At 41.4% G+C, this 27972-nt stretch overlaps 3 protein-coding genes across 4 annotated transcripts; 2 read left to right on the top strand and 1 right to left on the bottom strand.

Moving 5' to 3' along the window:
- Positions 1–444: 444 nt before the first annotated feature.
- On the bottom strand, positions 445–3957 carry med21 (mediator complex subunit 21). Its single transcript, XM_034226109.1, has 4 exons — positions 3826–3957; positions 3313–3427; positions 2743–2843; positions 445–1082 (listed from the first exon to the last, which is right to left on the bottom strand). Exons 1-4 carry the CDS (start codon positions 3865–3867, stop codon positions 837–839), a joined length of 504 nt encoding a protein of 167 aa, XP_034082000.1. The 5' UTR covers positions 3868–3957; the 3' UTR covers positions 445–836.
- On the top strand, positions 3885–7381 carry fgfr1op2 (FGFR1 oncogene partner 2). Of its 2 annotated transcripts, none has more exons than XM_034226108.1 (6): positions 3885–4013; positions 4980–5116; positions 5332–5449; positions 5553–5695; positions 6041–6154; positions 6930–7381. In XM_034226108.1, the coding sequence occupies exons 2-6, from the start codon at positions 4982–4984 to the stop codon at positions 7065–7067; spliced, it is 648 nt and encodes a 215-aa protein (XP_034081999.1). In that variant the 5' UTR covers positions 3885–4013; positions 4980–4981; the 3' UTR covers positions 7068–7381. The 2 variants fall into 2 exon arrangements, with proteins under 2 accessions (XP_034081999.1, XP_034081997.1); XM_034226106.1 differs by having other exon boundaries at positions 3916–4201.
- Positions 7382–8226: 845 nt separating this feature from the next.
- Positions 8227–27972, top strand: tm7sf3 (transmembrane 7 superfamily member 3). The gene is made up of 12 exons (XM_034226088.1): positions 8227–8290; positions 12249–12403; positions 16943–17093; positions 17839–17959; positions 19529–19700; positions 19792–19969; positions 20400–20486; positions 25391–25471; positions 25553–25705; positions 26114–26214; positions 26561–26723; positions 26810–27972. Exons 1-12 carry the CDS (start codon positions 8227–8229, stop codon positions 27061–27063), a joined length of 1680 nt encoding a protein of 559 aa, XP_034081979.1. The 3' UTR covers positions 27064–27972.

The raw sequence follows: 27972 nt of genomic DNA, 5'->3' as shown, positions 1-27972 counted from the left end.
CTTGTGTTGACCAAAAGATACCTCGGGCTGTTTTCTGTGCCATAAATCTCATTTTTTGGATGGGTTGAGTGCTTTCTATGAGCCACGAGGACATCATGCACAGAGGTGCAGGGTGCACCCTGTTAACGTCATGGTGTGGTGTCCAGCAGACAAGTCCGTTTTTATTTTTCTCGCATCAATGGAGCCCACTGAGCTGCTAAACAGCAACTATATTTAGATTTGGGTTATAGACTTTCTGGCCTGCAGCCCAAGCTTTATAAAGTTCAGTCTGAAATAAACCCAGGGAATAAATGTTCTCACTTCTCATACTGAATCTTGAATTGTTTTCAGCAGCCCTATTCCCCATTAAAGCCCTCAGCAGCTAGTCATTTTTGCCCCCCCGTGCTATTTTTTTTACCAACGTATGACATACTGAAATGTCATGAAATAGACTAAGACCAGACGTTAGTTCCTCAAAAATGTTTTTCCAAGCTTTATTAAAAAAACAACACTTCAGATTTACAATGAGCTGAGAGGGTTTGTTAGTTGCAAAGTGTCCAGGTTTTTCAGTAGATACTCCAAAGTAAGAATATAATTTCATTCATAAATATACAAAACAGACTTAACCAATGTACAACATAAAAAACATGACAGGGTGGCCATTTGGACCATACACAAGTATCTTGGCACCAGCAGTAAGGTCCATATATGAAACAGTGAGTATGTGAAGACCTTTTTCAGCATGTGTTTGCCTTGAGACTGGGGGCTGCTGTGGGACAATACCATCTCAATAAGCAACTCAATTATCTTACATTTCAAATGACCGTTACAGCATTTTCAGCATATTTTGGAGTTTTTTAAGGTTTGAAAAAGGGTAAAAATAAAGTTTTAAAATGAAGGAAAAGACATATTATTGTCCGGGTCAGGATTCGGCCAGGGAGGGCTGGGGGGGGTGCTCCGTTGCGGGTGCGGAGCTGAGATTGGGCGATGTCAGCCAGGGCGCTCTGGATCTTCTCCAGAAGCATGTCCCCGCGGTACACCACCTCCTCCAGACGGGCAGCTGCATCGTGGTTCTCTTCCTCCAGCTGCCGCAGACTGGCCGCCTGATGGAGGGCACATTCAGCACAAATTTATTATACAAATATAGTTGTGGCGCAAACAATCATTTGTTTTAAAGCCTCATCATTTAGAGTTGTAGTGATAATATCTCTGAGACACCAGATTATGTCACAACTGTGATACCTCTGTTCTAGGTGTTGCAATACAAGAAAATATGCAGCACCGACACAACTTTGCCAAATATTACCAGGAAATACCTTTGTATATATGAAGAGTTTCAGTTTTTCGTTTAGTTCCTACTGCATCATTTAGAAATTTAGTATTTTGAGTTTTCCATATGTTGTTATTTTTTTAAATTCATACGTGAATTCCCCTCTGTGAGATTAATAAAGGTATTTTGATTCAGATTTTTAAATACCTACATTTATATACAGCCTGAAAAACACATCAAAAAAATCAAGGAGATCCTTTAAAAAAAAAGATAATTATAACCAAGGTCCTGAATTTGTATTGTTGTAGGAGATTGTGTAAATAATAATAAATAATAATACAAAAACAATCACACATTAAAAGCCAGATTGAAGAGGTGAGTTTTTGTAAGTTGGTGGTGAGGTCAGTGCAGTCTCTGATGGGTTGTGGGAGTGAGTTCCAGAGGGAGGGGGCAGCGACGGAGAAGGCTCTGTCCCCCCAGGTCCGGTGATTGATGTGGGTGGGGATGGAGGTTGGCTTCTGATGAGCGGAGGCAGCGGGAAGGGGTGTGGTGGTGCAGCAGGTCTGTGAGATAGGGAAGGGGTGTGGTGGTGCAGCAGGTCTGTGAGGTAGGGAAGGGGTGTGGTGGTGCAGCAGGTCTGTGAGGTAGGGAAGGGGTGTGGTGGTGCAGCAGGTCTGTGAGGTAGGGAAGGGGTGTGGTGGTGCAGCAGGTCTGTGAGGTAGGGAAGGGGTGTGGTGGTGCAGCAGGTCTGTGAGGTAGGGGGGGGGGGGGGTCTGATTGTTGAGGGCTTTGTAAGTAATCAGGAGGACTTTGAAGTGGATTCTTTGACGGACGGGGAGTCAGTGTTATAGTTATTAGTCCCACAGAGGGGAAATTAACTTAAACAAAAAACACATCTCAACTGATTTGGATTTCAGTTGTTGAACTCTTTTACTGGTGTTACTTTGGATGTAGTGTAAAAGATCAGTGCTTAAAAATATTGGAACTCATCATCAGTGGAATACTATTTATAACAGTCACTACATAATATACCGTTCTATTTTCAGGAAGCGGAACAACACAGAAATAGAGGCAACATTTCTTCTCTATTTCCATTGAGAATAAAAAGCAATCATTAAATTAAATGCAGGTCGTAAAAATAAATCACTGACCCCGAAAAACATGTGAAATATTCTTCTGATAAGTTGTTGCATCTGATTTTTAGAGGTATTCAGATTCATCACAAGGGCAAAACAGTTTTTTAAGAGTTCTTAAAATGTCTTTAAACAAGCAAACCTTAATCTATAGTTCATATATTTATTTTTGCAATATAATTTAGAACAGAAATATATATATAGTCCATGACTATAATAATTTGTTTTAAGAGCAGACAGACACGCAGCTGTACAAGCGTTCAGCTGGCTCCCTCTGCTGACAGGAAGCATGAAATACTAACTATGTTTTTACCATGTAAGTGAAATGCGTGTGTGACAGATGTTAGTGAACGTACAGACCTGCAGAGCTGCAGTGGACTCCTCACTGGGTAGAGAGTCGATGAGTACATCCACATCTTTGGCTGTTCTGGCGATCAGGGCTGCAAATAGCTGGGCATATTCTGGATGAGGATTACAAACATTTAAAAGGTCATCCTAATGTTGAATAAATGACGTTTCTATCTACTTTAAGCAGAGTCTGTAGAAATACGGAACATTTTCCTGACTAGTTGTAATTAAGGAATTGCACATTAAAAATAAATATGTCTTAATAATAGGAAAAACTATATGTAATGGTGGCACGTTTGACCTGCCACAGCTAACCTGTATTAGGCAGGGGGGAGATGCTGATTTAATTCCATGCCTGTAAATCTTCAGCAAAAGATAAGACTGAAAATATTAAGGGAAATTACAGGTGGCTGTAGTATATTATGCATTAGTCACATCTCACAATACCCCATGTCTTTTTAATAGGATTATTCGTTTGGTGCATCAATGATGTAGTCCTGAAAGTGTTGAGAGGGTAGATAGAATGAGAAAAGACAGAGACAGAAAAGTAACTAACAAAGATAAGTGACTTAAATAATGGACCTTCGGTTGGGTTTGCTGGCTGGTCTTTGTTGATAGCCGTCTGGATGTTATTGAAGGAGGCAGGAGGAGCACACTGCTGCAGGACGCCGATGGCATTGCAAAACTGATCTGCAAGCTGCACACACAAAAACATCAGGATTCAAAATCAGAATCCCTTTATTCGTCCTACAGAGGGGACATTTACATTGCACATTCATTCAAGCAGGGAGCTATATACATACATGATGAATTATAGGAAGCATTCATCACCCTGTTAGCTAGTAAGAATGGTGGCTCCAATGCTTTTACACTAACTTATGCTGTGTGCAATGTGCATTAACCTGAAGTTGAACCAGTTGTTGGTTAACGTTGCAGGCCCTGGTCATCAGCTCACATTAATGTAGCGATGTTAAGCGGTTACTCAAAAACAATGGGGCTACTAGACTGACCAGTTACTTTCTTGAGATAATATTAGCAGTCAACATAAAGTTATTATGTGTAAATTGTAGTTTAAAATACGTAAATGTGTCTTACCGAATTGACAGCGTCTTGTAGTTGTGTTAGCCTGTCCGCCATGTTTTCTGTATTTTGGCAAAACTATCGCGAGAATGCCCGTGAAATAAAAACAAACATCGCGGGATTTGGACGTTACTTCGGGAGCTTTATCATTGGGATAGCTGTAACCACCTAAACTATCTCAAGACGGAATTTACACCACACAAGTAAAGTGTTCGAACACGTGGATGTCTGCTGTCAAATCCATGTGTTAACGCTGCATCAGAACCACTAACATTACATGTAGTTCCTTGATGGGAACTCATGTTAGCCTGTAGCTAGTATTAGCTACTAAACATCAACAGGAAGTAACGGACTAGCTAAACTACAATGTCTTGCACTTTGAGTTCTGCAGGTACGAGAGGGTCTTCTTTTACTAATATTCTAACTTTTAAAAGAACTGTCAGAAATGTCAGTCGAGCAGAGTCTACCAGTAAGAGCAACACGTGTGTCATTGCATTATAAGTGTGGTTAGTAAGTCATCTAATAAGTTAGCTGCTGGTAATATTATGTTACACCTAGCTAGTATACTCAACCATACTGTTTACTACAGCAAAGATACGTATTCCGTACTACCTCTCAATAAATACAACCCCTTAAAATAAGGACATGTCAGCTTAAGCTAATAAGCTGACAGCAGCTGTCATTCAAGATGTTACGAGGAAGAGGGTAGGTTTAGCAACGAGCTAAATGCTACATGAACAATATGAATGGTGTTTTTGGTTAGTTCTCTGAATTCATGTGTTTGTACTTTATTCTGGACATTGTCCTATGCAATTAATGTTACTTGTATTCACTTTAGTGACTCCTAAATGGAAATAGTCTCATAATAGGAGCTTAAGTTTCTGTTGGTAGGAATCCAACCTTGAGATCAGTAAGTGATGAAGGATAGCTTGATGAGTCCGTCATTGCTTTATCTGGCTCAATTTAAAAGATTAAAAGATAAGATACAGTCCACAAGATATATTTGCATGCAAGAACTTTGAGCCAACTCAGTAAAGTCATTAAATGAAACTGGAGAACATTAGCCTGGCTTTTACAACACAATTTAAAATATCATTGACAGCTTACATGCAGTGTTGGCAAGGTTCATATTGAATCCTTCATATTAATAATGACTTGTTTTTCCTCAGGCATGAACTGTACCATAGAGAAGGTCCTGTCAGACGCCAAATCCTTAGTGGAGAGGCTTCGTAACCACGACAATGCTGCAGAGATGTTAATTGAACAGACAACATCGCTCAACAAGCGAGTGGAGGCCATGCAACAGGTATGGTGTCGCGTTGAATGTAAATGTTTTTATAGATGCTGCAACACAAAACTACTGAAACAAACTACAAAACATTGACATACTGGTGTATAAAACATTGGCAAATCACTTTAAAGAGAGTTTTTCAAGTTTGATTTCAAAGCCTGGACATTTTTGGGATTCTTTTTAGGCTAAAATCATCCAGTTGTTTAATCTGAGTTGTTTTTTGTTGTTAGTACCAGGAGGAGATCGACTCATTGAACCAGGTGGCCCGACATCGTCCTCGTTCTAGTCTGGTCCTAGGAATCCAACAGGAAAACCGCCAGATCAGAGACCTCCAGCAGGAAAACAAAGGTACGCAGTTAATTTGTGATACTAACTTAGCTTTGGGATCTGTTTTAATGTACACAAAATAAATGCAGTACGCAAAACAACCCCATGTTCCCTATTTCTGCAGAGCTACGGTCGTCGTTAGAGGAACACCAGTCTGCCTTAGAACTCATCATGACCAAATACAGGGAGCAGGTGTTCAGGCTGCTCATGGCCAGCAAGAGGGACGACCCGACCATCGTGACCCAGCTGAAGGAGCAGCACACCACGGTCAGGGAGGCCCACTTGTTCTTTTAAGTGCCCTCTCATTCGGGGAATATTAGATAATACATGTGACACTTGTAACTTGTCAGCATTAAGCAACTAAAGACTAACTTTAGCATACACACACAAAAGGATATATACACTTTCCCTACTGCCTCTGATATTAAGAACTTTATTTTTATTTTGTATTGTTTATCATTCAGGCCTATTGAAATTGCATTTGCGTCAGCCTCAGAAAGTGTATTGCATTTGTCCAGCAGCAAATGTTTAAAAAAGGGTCCATGTAGAAAATATTGAACATGTTCCAGTGATAAAAGGAGTGTTTCTAAAAAAGAAATGTCATCTTTGTAGGAAATGCAGGCACACATAGACAAGATCAACGAGATGGCCTCTGTGATGAGGAAGGCGATAGAGGTGGACGAGGGGGGAATATGTGAAGACGAGGAGAGGATTAAACAGCTCGAGGTAAGAAAACATGTCCCCCCATACTTCTACATGCACTTCCAACAGTTGTCCACAAACACTTGCTGGTGGGTTCTTTTACACAAAACACAAAATCCTAAGCACTTGATCAACACATGTTTGTTCTCGCTAACTAACACAGCGCATGAAATTCCAGAAAAATCTAGTCTAGTGAGAGTAACATTGTTAAATAGGTAGTAGAGAAAGAACTATGACCAAAACAATCAACAGACAGCACTGGTTAAAATGACAGAAGCCCCCTCATTCTGGATATACATAAAACCCTGTTAAATCCCTTCACATTTTAAGTACCAGTCTATAATGTTATGTTGTGAATTTGAAAGCAACAGAAACAGCGACTGTGGAGACAACAAAATCCTGCATCTCCATCTGTACCTAAATGTTCCATTCAGTTTAATAAGCCAGTTGTGGACCCAGACTGTGACCAAGATGATTATGTAAATGACAAAATGGCAATAGCCGCGACCATGTTTATATATTCATCCATGCACACAAGCCCTCAAACACTTGACAGCCGTGCCAAATGTCCAGCTTCCTACGGGCAAAACTGGCAGGGAAAGCTGCAGAGAAGTCACTGAGATAATGAATTTAAGTAAGACTGATGGTATATGTGGTGATATGATTGATTCGAATCCACTAATGTAAATTCAGACCCTGTTCCTTAAATGAAAAGCAAGCTACACATCAGTATTTATAGATAGTAGTAGTGTTGATAGTATCCCATCTGAATGTATGGCTATATGTTTGTGTTTGTAAGCTGGAGAACAGTGGACTGCGAGAGCTGCTGGGAATCAGTCGAGAGGCTTTCCTGGTTCTGAAGAGAGAAGAAACATCAGAGAGCACGTCACTGTCGCCGCTGCTGACCAGCGCTGACGTCAGCCTGAGAAAGAGTTAGGGAGCCCGTGGTGACTACCCCCCCCCCCTTGCTGCTGCCACATACAAACACACACATACCACTTAATATTTCCCCCTACAGATAGTCAGAAGATCTTATCCCTTCTCCTGGAGCCTTCACTGGGAGATGCTGCATCCTCGTCTGGGGACTCAGACACATGTAGTGTGAACACACATCATCCTCTTTTTTTTGTTGGTACTTTTGTTTTGTTTGCTAATTTAGCCAGCATGCATGATTCTGTAGTGTCTGAGATGTTTTAATGCGTGAATGGGTAAAATAAGGGCTTGAGTTCAAATAAATCCGTCGACATGAAATGGTCTCTGCTTGGTTGATATTCATTTCATTTTACTTTCAAATGACAAACCCCATGTTTTTGGTACTGTTTTTTACCCACTTCTCACTTTCCACCTTCTCGTTATAACATCATTTCATCAGCAGCTTAAAAGCAGAAATAGAAACATTTTCCAACACACAGGATCTGCTGAAACATCCACCTTCTATTTCTGCTGCAGAACTACAACATGCCAGGAGAGTTTAATTCAGTGGTTAAAGAACATTTCTGTAACCGGAACTATTTTTATTCTAAAACTTTTCTGACTAAATACTCAAAAATTATAACCAGTTACAGTTATATCTCGTATATCAATGTGAAATTGCCGTTGTGCCGAATTAATACTTTTACTTTTATAACTGTAAATACATTCTGATGGGAATACATCTGCAGTACATTTTGTATAGAGGACTGTCACTTTTATCAATCAAAGTGTATCTATAGGCCTATAGCCTAATATCATAAGCAGTTTACAGTTTATACAGAATATTTTAAGTAAAACATCTGAGTACTTTGTCCACCAATGCAATTTTTATAAATGAAATCACATTTATCCTTGTGTCACCTGTCACCGATCTCGCTTTAATCTGTGTGGAGAGGGAGGGGAGCTCTCGCGGGACCGAGAGCGAGATTCTCGTACAGCTGTCGGAGCGGCAGAGGGTGAAGACAGACAGTTGGTGAACCGAACCTCTGTACTGTCTCCGTGTCTCTCTCTGGGAAGCATGTCGCCTCTGCAGGGACTTCTTCTACCCAAACACAGGAAACTGCGATGTAACCCATGGTTTTACTAAGCTGCAGATAAAAAAGCTTTGTTTGAAGCAGAGGAACATGTCTCTTTGGATTTGGTGCCCGCTGCTGCTGCTGGTCTGCGAAGTTCAAGCTCAGATGGAGAGTGAGTTACAGTCATTTGCACTGCTTTCGTTTTTATCTTTCCCATTCTCTACAGCCAACTAGTATTTGGTTATTCACATGAACCTGGTACTTCTGTGATTCATATCTGTTTGTATGTAAATCACTGAAGTGTCACTCTGCTCAACTTGTTATTGTTGTGTAGCTTAAGCTAGCATTATCTAGCAGCTAAATCCCATATTAACTCACAAACAGGCTCTGTGTCAAATTATTTTTAAGTCCAGTATATATATCTCAAACCTCATATAGTCAGTTTTTTGAGTAAACAAGTTTATTTATCAGGACATGTATTAGTTATTCTTACTATAAATGTTAATATTCCTCTAATTCTCAACATAATATAAGTTTTTCATTCATATTTACTCAATGACCTACTTTCTTACAGAATAACAACAGTAAATTCAGATCTGTTCAAAGTGCAATAGAAAAATCAAAGTCCTGCTTACACTGTTAAATCTTTTAGACCTTTGAATCCAAACAAATGGTGTGTTGTAGAATGAAGTATTAAAACCAAGTACAGGGTTTCCCACACATAGACTATACTCGGGCGCGGGCCGCCCAGGTATATTAACGGCCGCCCAAGTATATTTCGCGACCCATTTAGGTTTTTTTTTTTTTATTTATTTATTTATTTTTTGTTGTATTCGTCCGTCACCACGACGCCATCTGCGATCGATTAACTTGTGGACAATGATCCCTCGCTCCCTTGCTCTGATCTCGCCTCCTTCTGGCCTGTTAAGTGGCCTGCCTCACACAGGGTGACTGGCTGTCCACATGATGTGGCCTGCCGACATGGCCACTGTCATACAGATCATAAATCAAAGCCCTTGATTGGTCTGTGTATCATTCAAGCTCGGGAGAACCTCAGCTCAGGTGAGGTAAAGCACTCTTGAGTATTTAGATAGTTAACTTATTCTAAGTTCTCAGTGGGTCTCAAACGGTGTGGTCACCATTTATGTAAACACATATTTCCATTTGAGAGGGTAGTGATTGGTCTAATGCAGTGGTTCTCAAACTTTTTCTGTCAGGCCCCCCCTTTGGAGAAAAAAAAAAAGTCGGGGCCCCCCAACACACATAGTCATGCTCAGTGGCGGCGCCACAGACTTCTTTTGGGGGTGCTGTGTGGTAGCTTGACGTTTCATAGAGGGTGCTCAAACATTTAGGGTTTCCCATTAATGTACCGGTCGCTACAGTGGAATTGTCTACTGCAACACTCTCCACACGCACATACACTATGTACTCGCGACTGTTACAATGAAGGCTCGATAATCAGCTCACGGCATATAGGTGTAAGCAGGGGTAACGTGCTATTTTTATAGGTGGTGTGTGGACACATTGAGAGCAAAATGAAGAGATCTATGGATACCTCTCTCAACACCCAGATGAAACGGAACTGTAAACAGATTTACTTTTTCTTTATGGATATTTTACAAATCACTCTTTTAAACTTTATTCTTTTTTTAATGTCATATAGTATTTCATACCTGTTTTTCATTTATTCTCTTATTTTTTTATAACTATAATGATCATATAAATGTGTGCCTCGGAAATAATTGTTTATATTAATGGTGACCAAAACGTTTGAGACCCACTGAGATAACACTCAGAGAGTCCTTTAGTTCACTGAGTCTCTCAGTCTGACAGGAGAGGACTCTCCTCCACCTTGTTGTTGAAAAAACTTCTTATATCCGTTAGCGTAGCTCGCTAGCACCAGAAGCTAAGAACAACGATCTCCGGTACCGGTGCGCTCTCTCTCTCTCTCGCACACACACAAAATGGCTCGTTCCACACACACACACACACACACACACACACACACACACACACACACACACACACACACACACACACACACACACACACACACACACACACACACACACACACACACACACACACACAGCCGAGCTTTAATGAAACACAGAGACCCAGACGTAATAGTACTGTACTGTATCATATTATTTTCGAATCAATAATTTTTTTAATTATGAATTTTCTTTTTTTTAAATCTTTTTTTTTTTTTATATAACCATTTTTCCTCCTGGTCTCTCGCGCCCCCCCTGGCATGCCTCTACGCCCCCCAGGGGGGGCGCGCCCCGCACTTTGAGAACCACTGGTCTAATGGATAGTGAGGTGGGCTGAAGATTGGAAGGCTGTGAGTTCAAATCCCGCCAGGAACACTAGTGTGCCCTTGAGTAAGGCACTTAGCCCTTAGTTACTCCAGGGAGAATGTCCCTGTAATCGGTCATTATAAGTCGCTTTGGATAAAAGCGTCAGCTAAATGAAATGTAATGTGATTAGTAAAATATGCATGAATAAATAAATAAAAAGTTAACTAGGTGAAAAAAGGTAAGATACACTTTTAAAACTTGTTGAGAGAAAACTAGTCTTTGCTGCTGCCTCAAAGAGGAGCAGGGGGGAGAGGAGGGAGACAGGAGAGGCTGATTCAGGAGCACAGACACACTCACAACTATAAATGAACCAAAAATAAATTAATAAACAAGTTTCAGTGTTTTTTTCATATTGGAAATGGTATGTTATTGTTTATGGCCATGATTTTATGATTATTGAAATGTATACAGTTCTGTTTAATATAGGTGTTTCCATAGATCTAGTCTCTTTATTTTCCCCTCAAAATGCACCAGATTGATGCATTTAACTCCAAAATAAAAAATAAAATCTTACCCCCCTAGAGGATTTGAGGTCCACCCCCACTAAAAATCACATGGATAGGTTCCTAAATACATTTATAAATACATTTATTTTTTTAAATAGTAACCCATTTCCATATGTTCATGTGTGGGTAGTAGATTTAAACTATAGGGCTATCATTATGGGCCCTGCCTGTACCTGTTCGCTCTGCCATCGCGTGAAGGGTCTGCTAACAAGCGACCAACAGAAAGGTTAATGTCAATGTTGTTGCACGTGTCACCTCAACTCCCCCCCCCCCCCCCCCCCCCCCCCCCCCCCCCGCTACCACCCAAGTATATTTCAGATCTGTGGGAAACACTGAAGTATATTTACAGTATTTAAATAATCACTTTGATAGAAGACAGAAATATGTCAGCAGCATTTATTCTGAAAGATCACAGATTTAAGCCTCAAGTAATCAATGATCTAGGCCAGTATTAAAATATTAGGAATGTATAATTATTCAGATATCTACGCCTAATTTGAATGTTTCAGTGTTTGTTCTTGTAGTCTACATCAAAAAGTAACTGATAGTGGTGTATAATCTAATCTTTTTCACTTTTATTTACAGTACAATATTGTTTTTACCATTTAAATATCCTCTTATGGTTTCTGACGAATTCAAGGCTTCACATTTTTCCTCTTGCTCACATGGTAGAAAGATCCGGAGCGTGCCCTGTAAATGCTCAGAGACGATAAGGCTGCAGCACGTGTAACCTGCAGCTAATCTATTCTGCACAGCTTGGAGTTCCATAGCTGACATTCCTCCTCTCCGTATGACACATGAAATAACACCAGACAAAGGGTTGCACTTATTACAGAGTTATAATATGCAGCTTTGTAGAAGTTCAATGAAAAAAGTTGGTTGTCCACTTTGTCTCACTTTGATGAGAGAGATATGTGAAGGAGAGAAAAACTGTGCGTACAGATAGGACCAAATGATTGCTGTGGGAAAATATCTTTAAGACTTTTGATAAGATGCTTTAGTGAACTGTAATGTTTTCTAGTGATCGATCTTTTAGTATTTATTGTAAATCTCCTTCCCATAGATTTGTTTTTAATGTGTTCTCAGATCTCATTGGTAGATTGTTGCTGTTGTGATCATTAAAAAAGATAGATTTATCGTTCATTATGTATCGCTGTTTTATTTGATTGGGGGACACAGCAGCTGAGTGCTTTACAGGCAGCACACAGCAGTCATCAGATTAAATCACATCATGTGACTGACCGGTCCTTCTTCTCTGCTGCAGACCGTGTGATCTTCTTGCCGGGAACCTTCCAGAACGTGAGCGTCTCTCAGAACGAGACGGTGCAGGCCGTGGTGTCCAGGATCCCCCCCGAGGTGGCCTTCATCACTCTGCAGTTCCACACGCAGCACCGCAACGCCACGCTCTCCTACACCAGGGTGAGGAAGTGCTCACAGACATTTCTCCACTAGTGTCTGCTCAGGAGAGAATGGCTGAGAACAATATCATGAACTCACTGTTGAGAAGATGCCGCAGAAAGTATGTTTCTTATGATGTAATAGATGAAAAAGCTGAATATAGTCAACAGAGAACTTTGGGGACTTGAACCGGCGACTCTCAGGTTTCCAAGTCTTTTACACGCTGCAGCCCAAATTCCTTGTGTCCACAAGCCAGACATTTAGTTTAATTTAATATAAAACTGAGAAAAGCAGGACATCTTCATATTTAAGAGCCTGAAAACAGCATTTTCTTGCATTTTGGCCAATAAATCACTTCAACGATTAACAAAATAGTTGGCGATTGTCTTTTCTGTCCTTAAACTTAAGGATTAGTCCACTCAAATCATGTTCATATATTTAAAACACGTGAAACACTGCTGCAGAAGAATGTAAAGTAAAGCCTGTAAGCAGATTTTCTTAACTTTGAACAAAAGCTGTAAGAAGTCCCCAATCTCTTCTCACATCTACTTCTTTCCTTGTGAATATATGTTATTAGTAGTATCAACATTAATGTTTTTAGGCTTGTTTATTTATTTATTAGGCCACTTAATTACATTTGACTTTACTACCGGACACATACACTTATTTTAAGCTTTGATGGATAAAGTCTTGTTGAAATATGAGGTGGTTCATGTGTTATTATTAGCTTAGCATTTATCACAGCTGTTATTTCTGGGAGCTCTGATGGATTACTGCATGTTCTTCATGGTACAGAGAGTGTACCGAGAAAGACCCGATCAAATCCCATTTTCTTGAGTTATTCTTGAAGCGAGTGACTGTATAAAAGCAGCAGTAAAAGCTCATCTAAACTGTGAAATTAAAAGTATACTCACTCTTACTGTATGAGCAGGGAGTGAGTTAAGCCCTGATTAATGAATGAGGCTTTGTGAGCGAGGTGGTCTGGCCCACTGGGAGAGGGGCAGTCAGCTGACGGTCATGAGTGGCAGACAGGGTGGCCTGAGAGAAAAAGCTCCTGGCGTCCGTCCCAGAAGTCTCAGCAAGCTTTAGATCCACGCTGCAGAAGAAAACTAATCTCAGTGGAAAAAAGGAGACGACCACTAGCTACAAAACAAATCTGCAACATACAGAGTAAAAGAGGAAGAGTAGACAGCGTTTAATGACACTCTGTTATCAATCCATCATTTCCTGTTCCCCTTTGTCGCTATCACTGTTACTCTCTGCAAGTCGTAAACCACAACATCCTTTTTTGGGTTTGTTGTTATTCTTTCATTAGCAACTATGGTTATTGCTGCCCCTGTCCATTTCTCTTTCTACACGGATGTGTCAGTAGTGTAAAGTAGATTTACTCAAGTCACTGTACTTAAGTACGATTTTTGAGGTACTTGTACTCTACTTAAAGTGGACCTATCATGCTATATTTGAAACATATATTGTAGGGCCATACCTATATAAAACATGTCTGTGAAGTTTTTTTTTTCAAAATACCAAACAGATCCTGCATTTTAGCCATGCCTCATTTAGCTCTATTTGCTCTTTTCCAGCCCTGTTTTTGCAAGGGCTGATTCTGTGAAGTCTTCTTCGCTGCTTTTGTGGCAGACTACAGCGCCACCTACAGGCCTGGCATATGTACTACAGCGTCTCCAGCGCTTTCGAGCGGTCTCTCATCCCCCTGATAGGTGGAGAGTTGCCCATATAGGCGGAGCACCCCTTTTCTGACGTCAGAAAAATTCAAATAATAATCGTTGCAGCCCCGTTTTTAGAGATTTGGGTATGGAGGAAAAGAGAGAGGGTTGTGTTTTCTGACACTTGGTGAATTCCCTGACACACCGGGGACACATATTCCTGTATAAAAGACGTACACAAGTGCATTTTGCATGATAGGTTCCCTTTAAGTATTTCTATTTTATGCTACTTTATACTTCTACGCCACTAGATTTCAGAAGCCTATCATTTGTATTCCTCTACATTTATTTAACAAAATGAGTTACTAGTTACTTTACATATTAGGATTAGTAGCTGTTATAAAATATAAAAAAACTAAAGCATAAACTATAATATATAACTGTAGGTTCAGAAATGTAGCAGTGGTATATAAAGTAATTACATTAGCTCCACATTTACCAACACTGATGATAAGTTAATGCATGAATAATAATAATCCAGTAAATTAATATGATTGTGAAATGGGACATTCCCACAACAAGTACTTTTCCTTCGGGTGCTTTTAAGAAAAACGTGATGTCAATACTTTTTGAATACTTCACTGTCACAACTAACATTTTGTACGGCGATACCTTGACTTCAATACCAGTTGCTAAACATTACACATTTCTCGAATTCAAGATTTGTATTTATTTTTAAGCTGCTTTTCATGCACACTCAAAAAGGTACACACACATCTCTGGACGTACGTGTAAGGTCAGACAGCCAACCAGCAGAATGATTACATCTTAGTGAAGCATGCTTATTGGCTCCCATACACTGACGAGATTAACTCATTTGCTTTTGAAATTTGCCATTGTAAGCATATTCACTATTTGAGCAATACATTTTTTCCTATGACTTTGGTACCCATCCCAGCTTGTGATTATATTTGCTCTACCTCTGTGGTGTGTTAGAGAAATTACATTACAAACTGCAAAGAAAGCATTATCTCTACTCTACTCTCTGACTGTCAACAACGTCAAGACGTGTCGTGTGTCATACAATGGAGTTATTGTCTGTGGGCAGTGGGCGCGCACACAGCTTTCAGTGTCACAGTAAATCAGCTTATGCTCACAGAGAAATATGTGAAGATATATTGTTGCCCTGTGCCATCACCATTTTCTGCTTAATGAGTTATTTCCAAGAACTTTCTGGTAAGCTATATATTATAAGTGGAGCTTTTGCACCATTCAGATCCATTAGCAGAAAAAGTGTTATGGCGCGTTTCCACTGCAGCGGGTAGCCCCGTTTAAGCGTCCTTAACCGTCCTCAAGCGGCCAGGCCGGTTTTTGGTGGCGTTTCCATATAGCCTAGTACCGGCCAGCGGGTACTTTTTCCCTCTTTTTCCGGCCTCATAAAATCGTGGTTCCCTCAGACCAGGGCCAGGGCTGAACTAGTGACGTCAACACTCTCGACTGCTGATTGGTCAGAGAGAATCGTCACAAGATTGCGCGCGAGTTCATCCCTAGCGTCGCATATATATCTAGAAGCAAGCTTGCAGCATTTTTATAAACAGCATTTTGTAAACGGATGAGCTACAAAAATGGCTACGTCTAATAAGAAAAGCACACCGTGGTCGACCGAGGAGGTGACGACGATCTCATTGGGGATGATCAAATCCAGCGGGAGCTCGACGGAACAACTCGAAATGTGAACAAAAACAAAGCCGATCGCCCCGCCTACACTGCGTTGCTACCCCAGGTCCTAAACTGTAATGGAAATGCGCCACGGCCTGGGCCGGCCAGCGAGGCAGCCCGAGGCCAGAGCGAGGACGCTTAGGGACGCTTAAACGGGGCTACCCCGCTGCAGTGGAAACGCGCCATTAGTTGACTAAGAGACTACAACGAACACGCTAGTTAGTTACACAATCACATTTAAAACGTGTTGATACTTTGACAGGCATACTACTGTAACAACATTAGCAATACACTACATTAATCACGTACATCATCGTAACAAATAATGATAACACATCAGAGATATGAAGTGCTTTACAGAGTTTTACATAATGTAAAAAACAAGCAAAAAAGATTACTTAAAAAGATAGTCACTGCTCATTGGCTCAGTGATCAGATGTGTTCAACAACTATGGAGTTCTGAGGCAATAAGGAAGTGGGACATGTTGGGATAATCACACATATCCTGGGTTTTCCCTTGTCGTTGAACCTACGGACTTATCTGAACTTCCTCCGAGCTCCGCATGTGAAAACAATGACTCACTTTCAGTACATTAGTTCACCTGTACGATTTTTAGATTTCCACAGTCACAAGAACTTAGTTGACTTTTTGTTTACCACCTTCTCAAAGGACTTATCATAAAATCAGTCCTTTACAATGTTAGCTGAGTGGAAATGAGTGTAGAAAACTGCCTGGTTGAACTTTGTCGAGGAGATAGAGGAGGGATAGACATTTGTGGTTGGAGTAAATGTCATGGGAATAAGAAGATGGAGTGTTATGAAATATGTTACTAAATCCCACTCAGGATGGATTATAAAATGTATTTAGCAATCTGTGGAAAAGATTATCGAGTACAATAATTAGGTCAGAATTCGGTCGGTTTCTGACAAAATATCTGATATGATAGAATATGACATTCCCATCAACATCAACCTCAGCTGTGCTTTATTATAAGGGCTGAATGCTACGTGCTAAGCTAAGATGGTAAACATTTTAGTTAGCGTTCGTTGTCACTGTGACAATGTTGCCATGCTAGTGTTAGCATTTAGCGAGCCTCACTGAACTGCTAGCATGGCCGTTTGTCTTGTTTTCTTTGTGTTTATTTTGACCACACCATTCATTTGACATGTTCCTCAGATCCCGGGCCCCGGTCCCTCTCTGACAGCAGTGGACTCGGGGCTCCTGACGGCTCTCCTGCCGGGACAAGCGTCCCTCTCCTTGTTCCTGTCTTCTCCTGACGGAGACACGGTGGCGGGCACCGGGGTCATCCTGCCCTACTCCAGCTCTGGTACTTTTTTCTATTTTCTAAATTATTTGTATTCAATTCTATTTCTAGGATTACAACCATATTCAATGTAAATACTGAATTTTTCCTTATATTTTGTAATATTTTGTTATTATAGTTTTCTTCAAATAGTTTTCTATCTTTGTTTTATTTTATGTATGCAACGCAACACACAAATTCCTCGTATGTGTCAACCTACCTGCTAATACATCTGTTTCTGATTCTGATTAAAAGGACTTAAAAATAAATGTGCGCTTCTCTTCTGATTTAAATAGTCTACAAATGAGCAAATCTAAAAATACAGAAAAAGTCATAAAAAAGTCAAGAAGGTGAATAAATAATAGAAAATAACAATAAAAAAGAAAACGTTTTTGATTGGGATGTGCCTTGTTGATACAAGGCAATGCGTAAAAGGCAAGGTGTGTATAATGCAAATCGTTTTTGGGCTCTTTTGATACATTTGGTGTGGCATTAAAAACATTGTTAGAAATACCTAAATCTTGCCATAAACTACAGGAACCCTGATCTGATACGATCATGAGAATATGCAGACAGGCTAAACTCTGTGTTGTCTGGGATTTTGAGTAAGGAACAACATCGATTGTGCCTGGTTGCTCATGTGCCTTCTCGTGTTGATTCACCCTGAATGCTCCCGACCTGGCAGAGTGCCACTAGAGGAAGTGTTTTTGTCTTCTGTTGACCTGACATGCCCGATACAGCCTTTAATACTGAATCTGTTCTCTTTCAGATCCTGTACCTGGAGCCTGTAACACAGAGTTCACCCTGGACATCGACCCAAACGTCTACATCCACTACAACCTCTACGAGACCGAGATACGCTTCGCACCAGCCAACTTAGGAAACGAGAGGTAACACTCTTGTTTCTCAACTTCCTGTTCAGCCTACATCTGCAAGACCTATCCACTGTTCATCTACTGAAGATCTTGTGATGTGTCTCTGTCACACACAGCCTCCCCTCCTCCACTTTAGCTAACAGTACCAGCGTTTTTTCTAAAGAATGTCTGCCTGTTTTTCGTACCAACAACTTTAAGCAGCAGATAAACAGAGGAATTGTTATCTTGTTGCATCATTTCCTGTTGTGTCAGTACCTTACAGTCTGACTTGTTTGACGTGTCTGATTGGTGTGATGTGTTATTATATCAGATGAGGTGTCCACATGATCAACATCACAACCATATGTTATATCACAACACTGTGTTACATTTTTGTTAACAGTTATTTAACCATGAATAAATGACTCATTGAGATCAAGGTTTCTGTATGAAGCAGGCGCACAAACACCTCTTCTGTCACATGTGTGGTTCACACAGTGGGACGTTGAACCACAGACTTTTTAGAAAGCAAGATGTTGCATAAGAACAACATGAAGTGAAGTTTCAGTTTTAGTGTGCTCCCACTTGATTCTCACACTCCCTCTTCAGCGTGCTAGTTAAACAACATTTTAACATAAATATCATTGACTTTATTATAAGTGTTATGGAAATAATTATCATAGACGCCAATTTGTAACATACAGGACAAACCTTGATGTCTGTTTACCTTCTTTAAGGACACAGGCTGCTTAGCCAATAATGTTATTGTTCCCATTCTGTGACCGGTCAATACTGGGATACAGATGGTCTGTGTTGTGGGTACACTGGGACACTTCCTTCTCTGTATTTGTGGACTCCAAGGTAAAATCTTCGAGGTCATAGGTGTCCGACGCAAGTAGCTCAGTGTTCCCACACTGTTTAGGCTATCTTCTCAAATATGTTGTTTACTCTCTGCGAAACCAGTTAGATGGGCTGGCAAGAGAGAGGCGCTCCAGAATTAACGTGGCAACTCTACCGTGGAGTCAGAACCTCTGACTCTTGGACTTGTGATGTGAATCCTCCGGCCGTAACTCCAAATAAACCATCATGTGTTTGACATCAAAGCTACTGCTCCTACCGTGTCTCCTTCCTGAGTCGGTGACTCCCACTGCATAGCTACACAGAAGTTTCCTCTACAATAAGAGACATTTTTTATTATAGCTCAGGATATTGTGAGTTTTAAGAAATACTTTCTACTCACAGAGTTAAGAGTCTTTCTCCTTACATCATATTTAATGGGCCCTATATTACTTGTTGGGGTTCTCCCTTTCCTGTAGTGTGTTATATCGTTTTTTGTGCATGTAAATGGTTTACAAAGGCTAGCTCCCTCCATCCCACACACTCCGCCCCCCCCGGCCTGAAACGCCTCCATTGGACTCCTTTGTTGACTTTCATAACATAATGGCATCACTATGTAACAATCCCGTTTTTATTGGCTATCGCTTTAACACATTGGCTATGGGGCGATACATCTCTCAGTGGTTGACCAATCACAACAGAGCCTTGAAAAAAAAACTTTAGCAAACAGGAATCAAATTAGTCCTAACGGTGCTTTTTCTCCATCAGGGGGGAAACTCCTTCCCCCTGTGACATCTCCACAGAAGCCACCACGCGCTGGCGGTTGCAGTATGACATCTACCAGTACTTCCTGCCTGAGAACGACCTATCAGAGCGCAGCCTGTTCACCGGCATCCAGGCCGTGGCCGACATCCAGGGCATGATGGAGAACGGCAGACTGGTAAGACACCAAAAGCACCATCAGTGGTTCTATTCAGTATTTACCTGCTAAATATTAATAATAATAAGGAACACCCCTCGTCTTTCTGCAGGTCATGACCCTGTTATCATCAGATATGAGCATGGCGGTGTTCACCTCCATCCCTGGTCAGGGTGTGGTCTACTCCGTGGTGGTCAGAGACCCTCTGCTGAACACCTCCGCCTCCTACGTCCCCTCACACACCTACGCCTGCAGCTTTGTTTCCACCTTGAACGGATGTCAGACACTAGGTGAGCTGACACACTGAAAATGACCTCTATAATTCCATTGCATCAACAAAATATATCGTGAAAATCTTCAAATCAGGTCGATTTATTCCTAATTATTTTGACAAGGGAACAATCTTGTGATCCATCAATTTTATTTTCCGTATTTTTTAATCATGGGATCCGTCAGTTTAAATAACACTATGCATGACACATTGTAAATTAGTTTTCAGCCTGTCTCTTGATATTATGAACATCTTAAAATCAGGTCAATCGATTCATAAAACAACTTTTAAAAGGAAATAATCTTATGATACACGAACTGCGTAAGTTTATTTTCTGTAATTTGGAGTCATGGGATCCTTAGTCTGAATAACATTTTGCTTAACTAATCAGAAAGAATGCTGTTATTGACAAATGAAAATGTAACATTGAACATTTAATACATTTTTAGGGAAGATTTCCACAAAGGTGTTCTTCACCATTGCTGGTATGGCCGGCCTGTTCGTCTGCTTCTTTGGGCATCGGTTCTTCAAATGTGGTGAGTGGTTTGACATCCCTTAATGCAGTGGTTCCCAAACTTTTTCAGTCGGGCCCCCCTTTGGTAGTTGGAAATATTTTCGGGACCACCCCCAACCCGGTTCCCATCTATATTGGTAGGATTAATTGTATATTGTTGTAAAAACATTACATTTTCTCTACTAATAATAAGAAGATACAAAGATCCAACTATAATTTTATATGTTATTATGGATTACACATGAACAAAAGTGCTTGTAATAGATACTGTGAATTAATTTGGCCTAATTAAAACTGGTTGGCCTTCTTCCCTGAGTAGTAGATTTTTAAATTCAAATTTATTTAAGGAAAATATATTAATTAACTACTATTTCTACTGCAGGTTGCAAACGATCACATCACTTGACCATTCCTATTCCACACATAGCCTATCAATGACTTGTGTGCAGTGTTGTGCTAGTTACTGAAAACCAGTAACTAGTTACCATTACTAGTTACTTCATGTCAAAAGTAACTCAGTTACTTTACTAGTTACTTACACCCAAAAGTAATGCGTTACTGTGAAAAGTACAGTTTTCGTTACTTGAACAAAGGGCTCCCATTAATGCCCTTATAGCCTTCATTTCAGTACTGTTATTGCATTGGAGAATAATACAATCTGTTGATCAACTTGACATGCATTATATGCAATCTGGATTGCATCGATATTAGCTGGCTTTCCATTTTTGTATATTCTTTCTCCAGGTAGTTGGAAAAAGTTTTCCGTCCCATATGCCGTGTGCCGCCCGGACATGCTATCATGCTAACTAGCTCCCTGAAAGCGGGTGACTCCACTGTAGCAATAGCCTGCATGTGTTCTACAACATACCGTGCAATGGCTTTATCGACTTTTCCCTGGCCAGCAGTCCCTTGGTTAAAATCCAGCCGCTGTTGCTTAGGTGGAGATGGAGTGGCGTAGGCTGAGTCTCTGTGGTCTTAGTTACTAGCTTCGTCCCAGCATGTTGTTTTTGCAGATGTTTTAAGAGATTTGAATTACTGGTTTGGGCAGTAGATAGGATCTTTGACCCGCCAAGACACAACTTACATTTAACTAAAACGTTCTTTTCTTTGTGCTCGACAAAAGTGAAATAGTGAGAATATCTCCAGGTGGAGAAACTAGACTTGAGCTCCGCCGCCGCCATGATAGTCTTGTTAGTAAACAACACAAACACGCCCACAGCGCGTCTCCGCATGTGACACAGGAAGTATCTAAGTACATTTACTCAAGTACTTAAGTACAGTTCTCATCTCTGTTCGCCTGGCTGTTGACTATATAAAAAAACTAACGCAGTAACGCACCATGTAGTAACGGTAACTGAGTTACTGAATTTAAAAAGTAATGCGTTAGAGTACTAGTTACTGCCAAAAATAACGGCGTTACAGTAACGCGTTACTTGTAACGCGTTAGTCCCAACACTGCTTGTGTGTGCTTGCTTTCCCTCGCAGATCTTCTCAAACCGGGGCTGTTGTTTTGAGACTGCCACTCTCAGTTCATTCAGCCTACAGAGCACATCACAGCACAGAGACCGCCCTCCTCAAGATCACTAATGACCTCCTTCTCGCTGCTGACTCCGGACAAATCAGTATTCTCATCCTCCTCGACCTCTCTGCTGCTTTTGACACTGTTTCTCATACAGTCCTCCTGAAATGCCTCTCTAACAACCTTGGCATCACTGGCACAGCTCTGTCATGGTTTCAGTCCTATCTATCAACCAGGTCTCAGTTTGTTAGCATCAGCGGCTCATCCTCCCCCTCGGCCCCAGTCAACCATGGTGTCCCCCAAGGCTCCGTGCTTGGTCCCCTACTTTTCACCATTTACATGCTCCCCCTTGGCCAGATCATACGTCAATTCGGTCTCAATTTCCACTGCTACGCTGACGACACTCAGCTCTATCTCAGCACCTCACCATCCGCCCAGCTCCCTCCACAGTCTTTGGTCAACTGTCTCCACGCCATAAAAACCTGGATGACAGCAAATCTACTCAAACTCAACAGTAAGAAGACTGAGCTCATGGTTGTGGCCCCCAAAGCACTGCTCCGGAAGGTTGGGGATCTCCTCCTCCACATTGACGGCTGTTCCATCTCCCCGTCTCCCGAAGTCCGTAACCTGGGTGTCATCCTTGACTCCACTCTCTCATTTCAGTCACACATCAAATCCGTCACTAAGTCTGCCTTCTATCACCTCAGGAACATCTCCCGTCTACGACCATCACTCTCTGATTCCGTGGCCGAGACCCTCATTCATGCATTCGTCTCCTCCCGGTTGGATTACTGCAACGGAGTCCTGTTCGGGGTTCCCAGTAAAGCCCTGGACAGGCTCCAGTATGTGCAGAACTCGGCTGCCAGGGTGCTCACTCACACCAAGCCCTGGCAGCACATCACCCCCCACCCTGAACCACCTACACTGGCTCCCAGTCAAGCACCGTATCACCTATAAACTCCTTCTTCTGACTTACAAATCCCTCCATGCCCTCGCCCCCCAATACCTGTCTGACCTTCTCCGCTACCACACTCCATCCCGGAAGCTAAGATCATCTGGACAGGATCTCCTCTCCACCCCCCGCACCAGGTTGCGGACTTTTGGTGACAGAGCCTTCAGTGTGGCATCCCCACCCTCTGGAACTCTCTCCCCCCCGAAATCCGCAGCGCCCCAACCCTGGACATTTTCAAAAAAGCCCTCAAAACGCACCTTTTTACCAAGGCTTTCGCCACTGTATAGTTAGTTTAATAGGTTTATTTTTCCGCTACTTCCCCCCCCCCCCCACCCCCTTAACCTGTCTGCCTTTTTTCCCCCACTCCCCCCCCCCCCCCCCCCCCTACCCGACTTGTAAAGCGACCTTGGGTTTCCTGAAAGGCGCTATAAAAATATTATTTATTATTATTATTATTATTATTCTCAATGTTCAGCTTTGATCTGTTTTTTGTTTTGATGGCAGCAACAGCAGAAAAGCCTATCTCACACAAGTAGGATGTTGCAAAAGGCAGCATTATGCCCACAGCTCTCTGACCAATGAGATATTTTCGAGCAGTGTTTGTTTACAATTTAATAATAATAATAATAATACATTTGATTTATATAGCACACTTTAAAAACAACGTCATCTCAAGGTGCTTCACAAAGCTAAAAGGAGAAAATAAAAAAATCTTCCCGCGCCCCCACTGCAGTACCTCCGCGACCCCCACAGTTTGAAAACCACTGCCTTAATGCGATTAATTTCTGTGTAATCCCAATATACATATTATATTTTAAAGTATAGCATTAATATTCCAGGAGACAACAATTTCCCCTCTTACTAACGCAAAGTGAATATATACTTTGTTTGTGTAGTATCTTTGTCATCTAACAAAACATGGAGGAATGTGTAAATGAAGGTTTCCACCTCATTTATCACGTCATTATTAAGTCTGGGAAAACGCTTTCTCTAAAGTAAAATATTTATTTCCCTCCTATTTTCAGCTCTTTCAGTCCACTTTAGGGTCAACAGAATAGCGGGGTCAGAGGTCATGTTTGCAAGTTTTAAAGGTCACATGTCATGCTTTTCCGGTTATTACCCGTCCCCTTGTGTGTTATGAAGGTTTTTATGCATGTAAACGGTGTGCAGAGTCAAAACCCTCAAAGTACACCATGTAGCGAGTAAAACTCTAAAACAGAAAATACCTCCCCAAAACGCCTCGTTGGTGAAACGTCATCATCCATTTGATTCTTCCGGGTACATCTGATGTCATGTCGTACCCGGAACGAAATGGACCAATCCGTGGAGCCGTTACGTTACGTCCGCGGAGCCGTTACGTTAAGTCCCCGCTGATTGGTCCAAATTGACCAATCCACGGACTTCCTCACACACTCAGTGCATGCAGCTCAGCTAATTTCTCCTCCCTGACTGATAACAGACAGTTGGGATCGCGGCGAAATTCTCTCTGCAGACCCATTCTCACAGCGTTTATCAAACTTGTTCTTACTCAATATCAAGCCACACTTATTGTTTTTATTTCGGCTGTGACTTTGTGTGTGCTCAGGGTGAGTTTGGCTGTGTTTCGCTGTGTATCGCTAAACAAGGAAATCACACCTCCACGGAGTTTAGCGCGATTCACAACGTCCCGACTGGTCCCGACCAATCGGAGCACACTGGGCTCACAGGGAGGGGGGGGGGGCAAGAGCTGCAACGAGCCGTTTAGTGGAGAGAGTGAATACACGTAGTTTACAGAGATGCTGTATGCGAAACAATGTGAGTTTGGAAAATTGCACAGTATAAATCTATTCTAGTAGACCTCAACAATGGAATTATGATCAGTGGAAATGGCCATGACATGTGACCTTTAAACTTCCTCGTAGGGACGTAAAAACAACTGGTAGTGCTGACACTAATGAAGGTAACGATGTGTTTCCTGTCATGGCGTTGTATCCCCTTTGAGCATGGAGCAGATATTGTAATAAACTGACTTTTTAATCCAGATTGAAACCACATTTTGACCATACACTGTTAAGACCGTGATGGTTTTTAACTCTATATCTTAACCAGATGAAGGATTTAAGCGTGCAGGGAGAAACACTGATTCTTCAAGTTAAACTCCTTTATTCAATGTGTTCACCACCTTTAAACCTACCACCAAATATTTCACTATTGTTAGGATTGAGAGACCCCTAGAGGCTGAAAAAGGTTTTGCCAGTATTAGAATAAAAAAGCAAATCTGGACTGGCCGGCCCTGTGATGCAGAAACGTATTTGTACCAAACTGAACCGTGACCTGGCTCTGCTGCCGGCTGTAGGACTGGAGGAGACAGAGTGATGGGATATGATTCAGCAGCACCTTGTGAATGAACATCATGTCTGTACTGCTTCTTCAGTCTGTATTTAATCACTCTCCTTCTCTGCTTCCTGTCATGCAGAGTTGTTTTGCATGGGATTCAGCTTTGCGACATTCTTCTTCTTTGTGCTGGTCACGAGGACGACAGGACTGGAGTACGACTGTGAGTTTCTTTCTCCACTTCGATCAATTCCAATCTCTTCCTGCGATGAAATGTCAAAATGTGAACGTCCTCTGTGCGCAGTGTGTCTCGCCGTGTCAGCGGTGATCGGCGTGGTGGGGGGGGTCCTGCTGGTGATGAGCTGGTGGCGTTTCGGTTCAGTCATGGCCTGCATCGTGGTGGTGGGACTGATGCTCGGCTTCCTCATCGCCTCCACCGTCCTCTTCACTCCCCTCGGTGGGTCAGATGCTCCCGAAACATGACAAGCAACTTTTTGTATAGTTTCAGTGGCTCTAATGCACACACACACACACACACACACACACACACACACACACACACACACACACACACACACACACACACACACACACATACACACATATACACACACACACACATACACACATACACACACACATACACATACACACACACATATACCCCCAAACACAATATCCAAATATATGTAACTTTTATTTAATAAGACAGCCTTTTTAAAAAAAGATTAAATGTAATCCTTTAATTGATATTTGTTGGTGTTTGTCTTTAAAATGATGCCTTTTAACAACCTTAAAGTTCCTAATCACTGACATAAAGTTTAAATATAAAATATATTTAGTGTATTTGTGTGTTTTTTCTCAGGTGACCTGGATGTGTTCAGGCGCTCGGACGCAGTTTTCTGGGTGACGTTCTGCTGCATCATGCTCATCGTCCCGCTCTTTTTCGTGCGTTGGCCCAGAGAGGTGACACGTTTTTTATTTCACTACAGCATGTGTGAAAATAAGCTCTTTACTCCGGCATCTACTAGTGGTAGTTCTAAGAATTACTTGGTGTTGGGTAAAGTAAGAAAATATAATAATCGTATAATGATACTCAAACTTTAGTGGGAATAAAAAAGACAATTATATTGAAATTAGAAATACCAGGAAACAGATTTATTATTCATGTCATTAGTTCTATGTTTTGTGTTTCAATTCACTGTGAAAAATAAAAATGACAGACATGAAAAAAAGTTTAAGATGTTGACATTTCAGATTTTTGTTGTGTTGCATCAAATAACTCAATACCTGCTTCTCTTTCTGTTGCTAGGGTAACATCATCACGTGTGGCGTGGTCGGGGCGTACGCTGTAGTTCTGGCCGTCAACGCCTACATCTACACCAGCCTGTCCTACATCAGCCTGAACATCCTCAAACGTTTCCTCAACAACAACTTCAGCGCCGTCTTCACCGACGTACCCTTCCAAGCCATCGGCGAGTACCCAGTAAAAGTGTCAGTCACGTATTTAGACTCAATTGTGTTCTGTCGTTAACACCGTCTGTTCTTTTCCTTCCCTCAGACTACATCATGATCACGGTGTGGGTGGTGCTGGGCGTCTCGGGCATGGTCCTGCAGCTGTACCGAGAGCGCTCCCGCCCCTTCTTCCCCCCCAGCCCGTACCTCATGTGGCTGCAGGAACGCGAGCGCCGCAAGACCAACGTCCTGGACCCGAGCCACCACTGCCCCCCCCTGCCCAACCGCCTCCTGGCCCGGGTGTGGCAGCTCACCAAGAGGATGGAGTCGGCGGGAGAAAACACACCTCTGCTCCTGTGATCCCCCAAACACACACATTTCCTGGGATCCATTTTTTACATCCTGGTAATCTGGAGGAGTCAGATCAGAAAGAATACTGACACCAAGAGGGATTCTACCACTGACACTCTTCAGGTTTCATTTTTAAAATCTAGAGACTGTGACCATTTGTCCTTAATACCACTTTTATTTAAGACTTGAATGACATTTTAACGATCACTGAAACTGTTAAAGAAGAACTAAAGAATTCTAGCTGATTGTCTGTAGCTGTCCATGCTTCATGGTGTCTGCTGCTTCTTGCACTAAAGTCACAAACTACTAACAAAGCGAGGCATTTTATCTCAAGACAGTTTTCTGCTCAATTATGCATTTGTATATTTTGTCGCATTTAAAAGAACTTCATGTTATTGTAGTTTGGATTTTAAAATACACTCTCAGGCCTTTAATTAAGAATACTGTGGTTGATTTAAAAAGAAAAGTATTATATTTATTGATGGGGTCATACAGAAGCAACAAGAAAAAAAGCTGACAAACGTTTTTTATGTATAAGCCTTCATGCTGAATGTTGTAGCCTTTTTCTCATGTGTGTTTACACGGGCAGATTTTGCAGGCCTGCCAGTCTTTTTTTGGAATTTGCACACTCTATTTGACTGTTTTTCTTTTTGTTCAAGCTGTAACGCTACTGGCTGGATATCTGTTCGTCTGTGAATGCTTTTAAATCACCAGCTTTCAGACCTGAATGCACTGAAGAGAAGTGAAACCTTCCACTTGGTCTTTAAGCCTTAGATTAAGATTGTATTTGGTTTCGTGACTATTTTTAAACAAAATCCAAAGCAATAATCACACATGTTTATGAAAAAAAGTCAATAGGAATTTGTAATTTAACATGTTTTGATATTTAATAAATGCCTCCCGGTAAAATGAATTTGA

This window comes from Gymnodraco acuticeps, unplaced genomic scaffold, assembly GCF_902827175.1.
Source record: "Gymnodraco acuticeps unplaced genomic scaffold, fGymAcu1.1, whole genome shotgun sequence".
In the NCBI taxonomy this organism is placed as follows: Eukaryota; Metazoa; Chordata; class Actinopteri; order Perciformes; family Bathydraconidae; genus Gymnodraco; species Gymnodraco acuticeps.
This window is presented reverse-complemented; position numbering and strand designations above follow the sequence as displayed.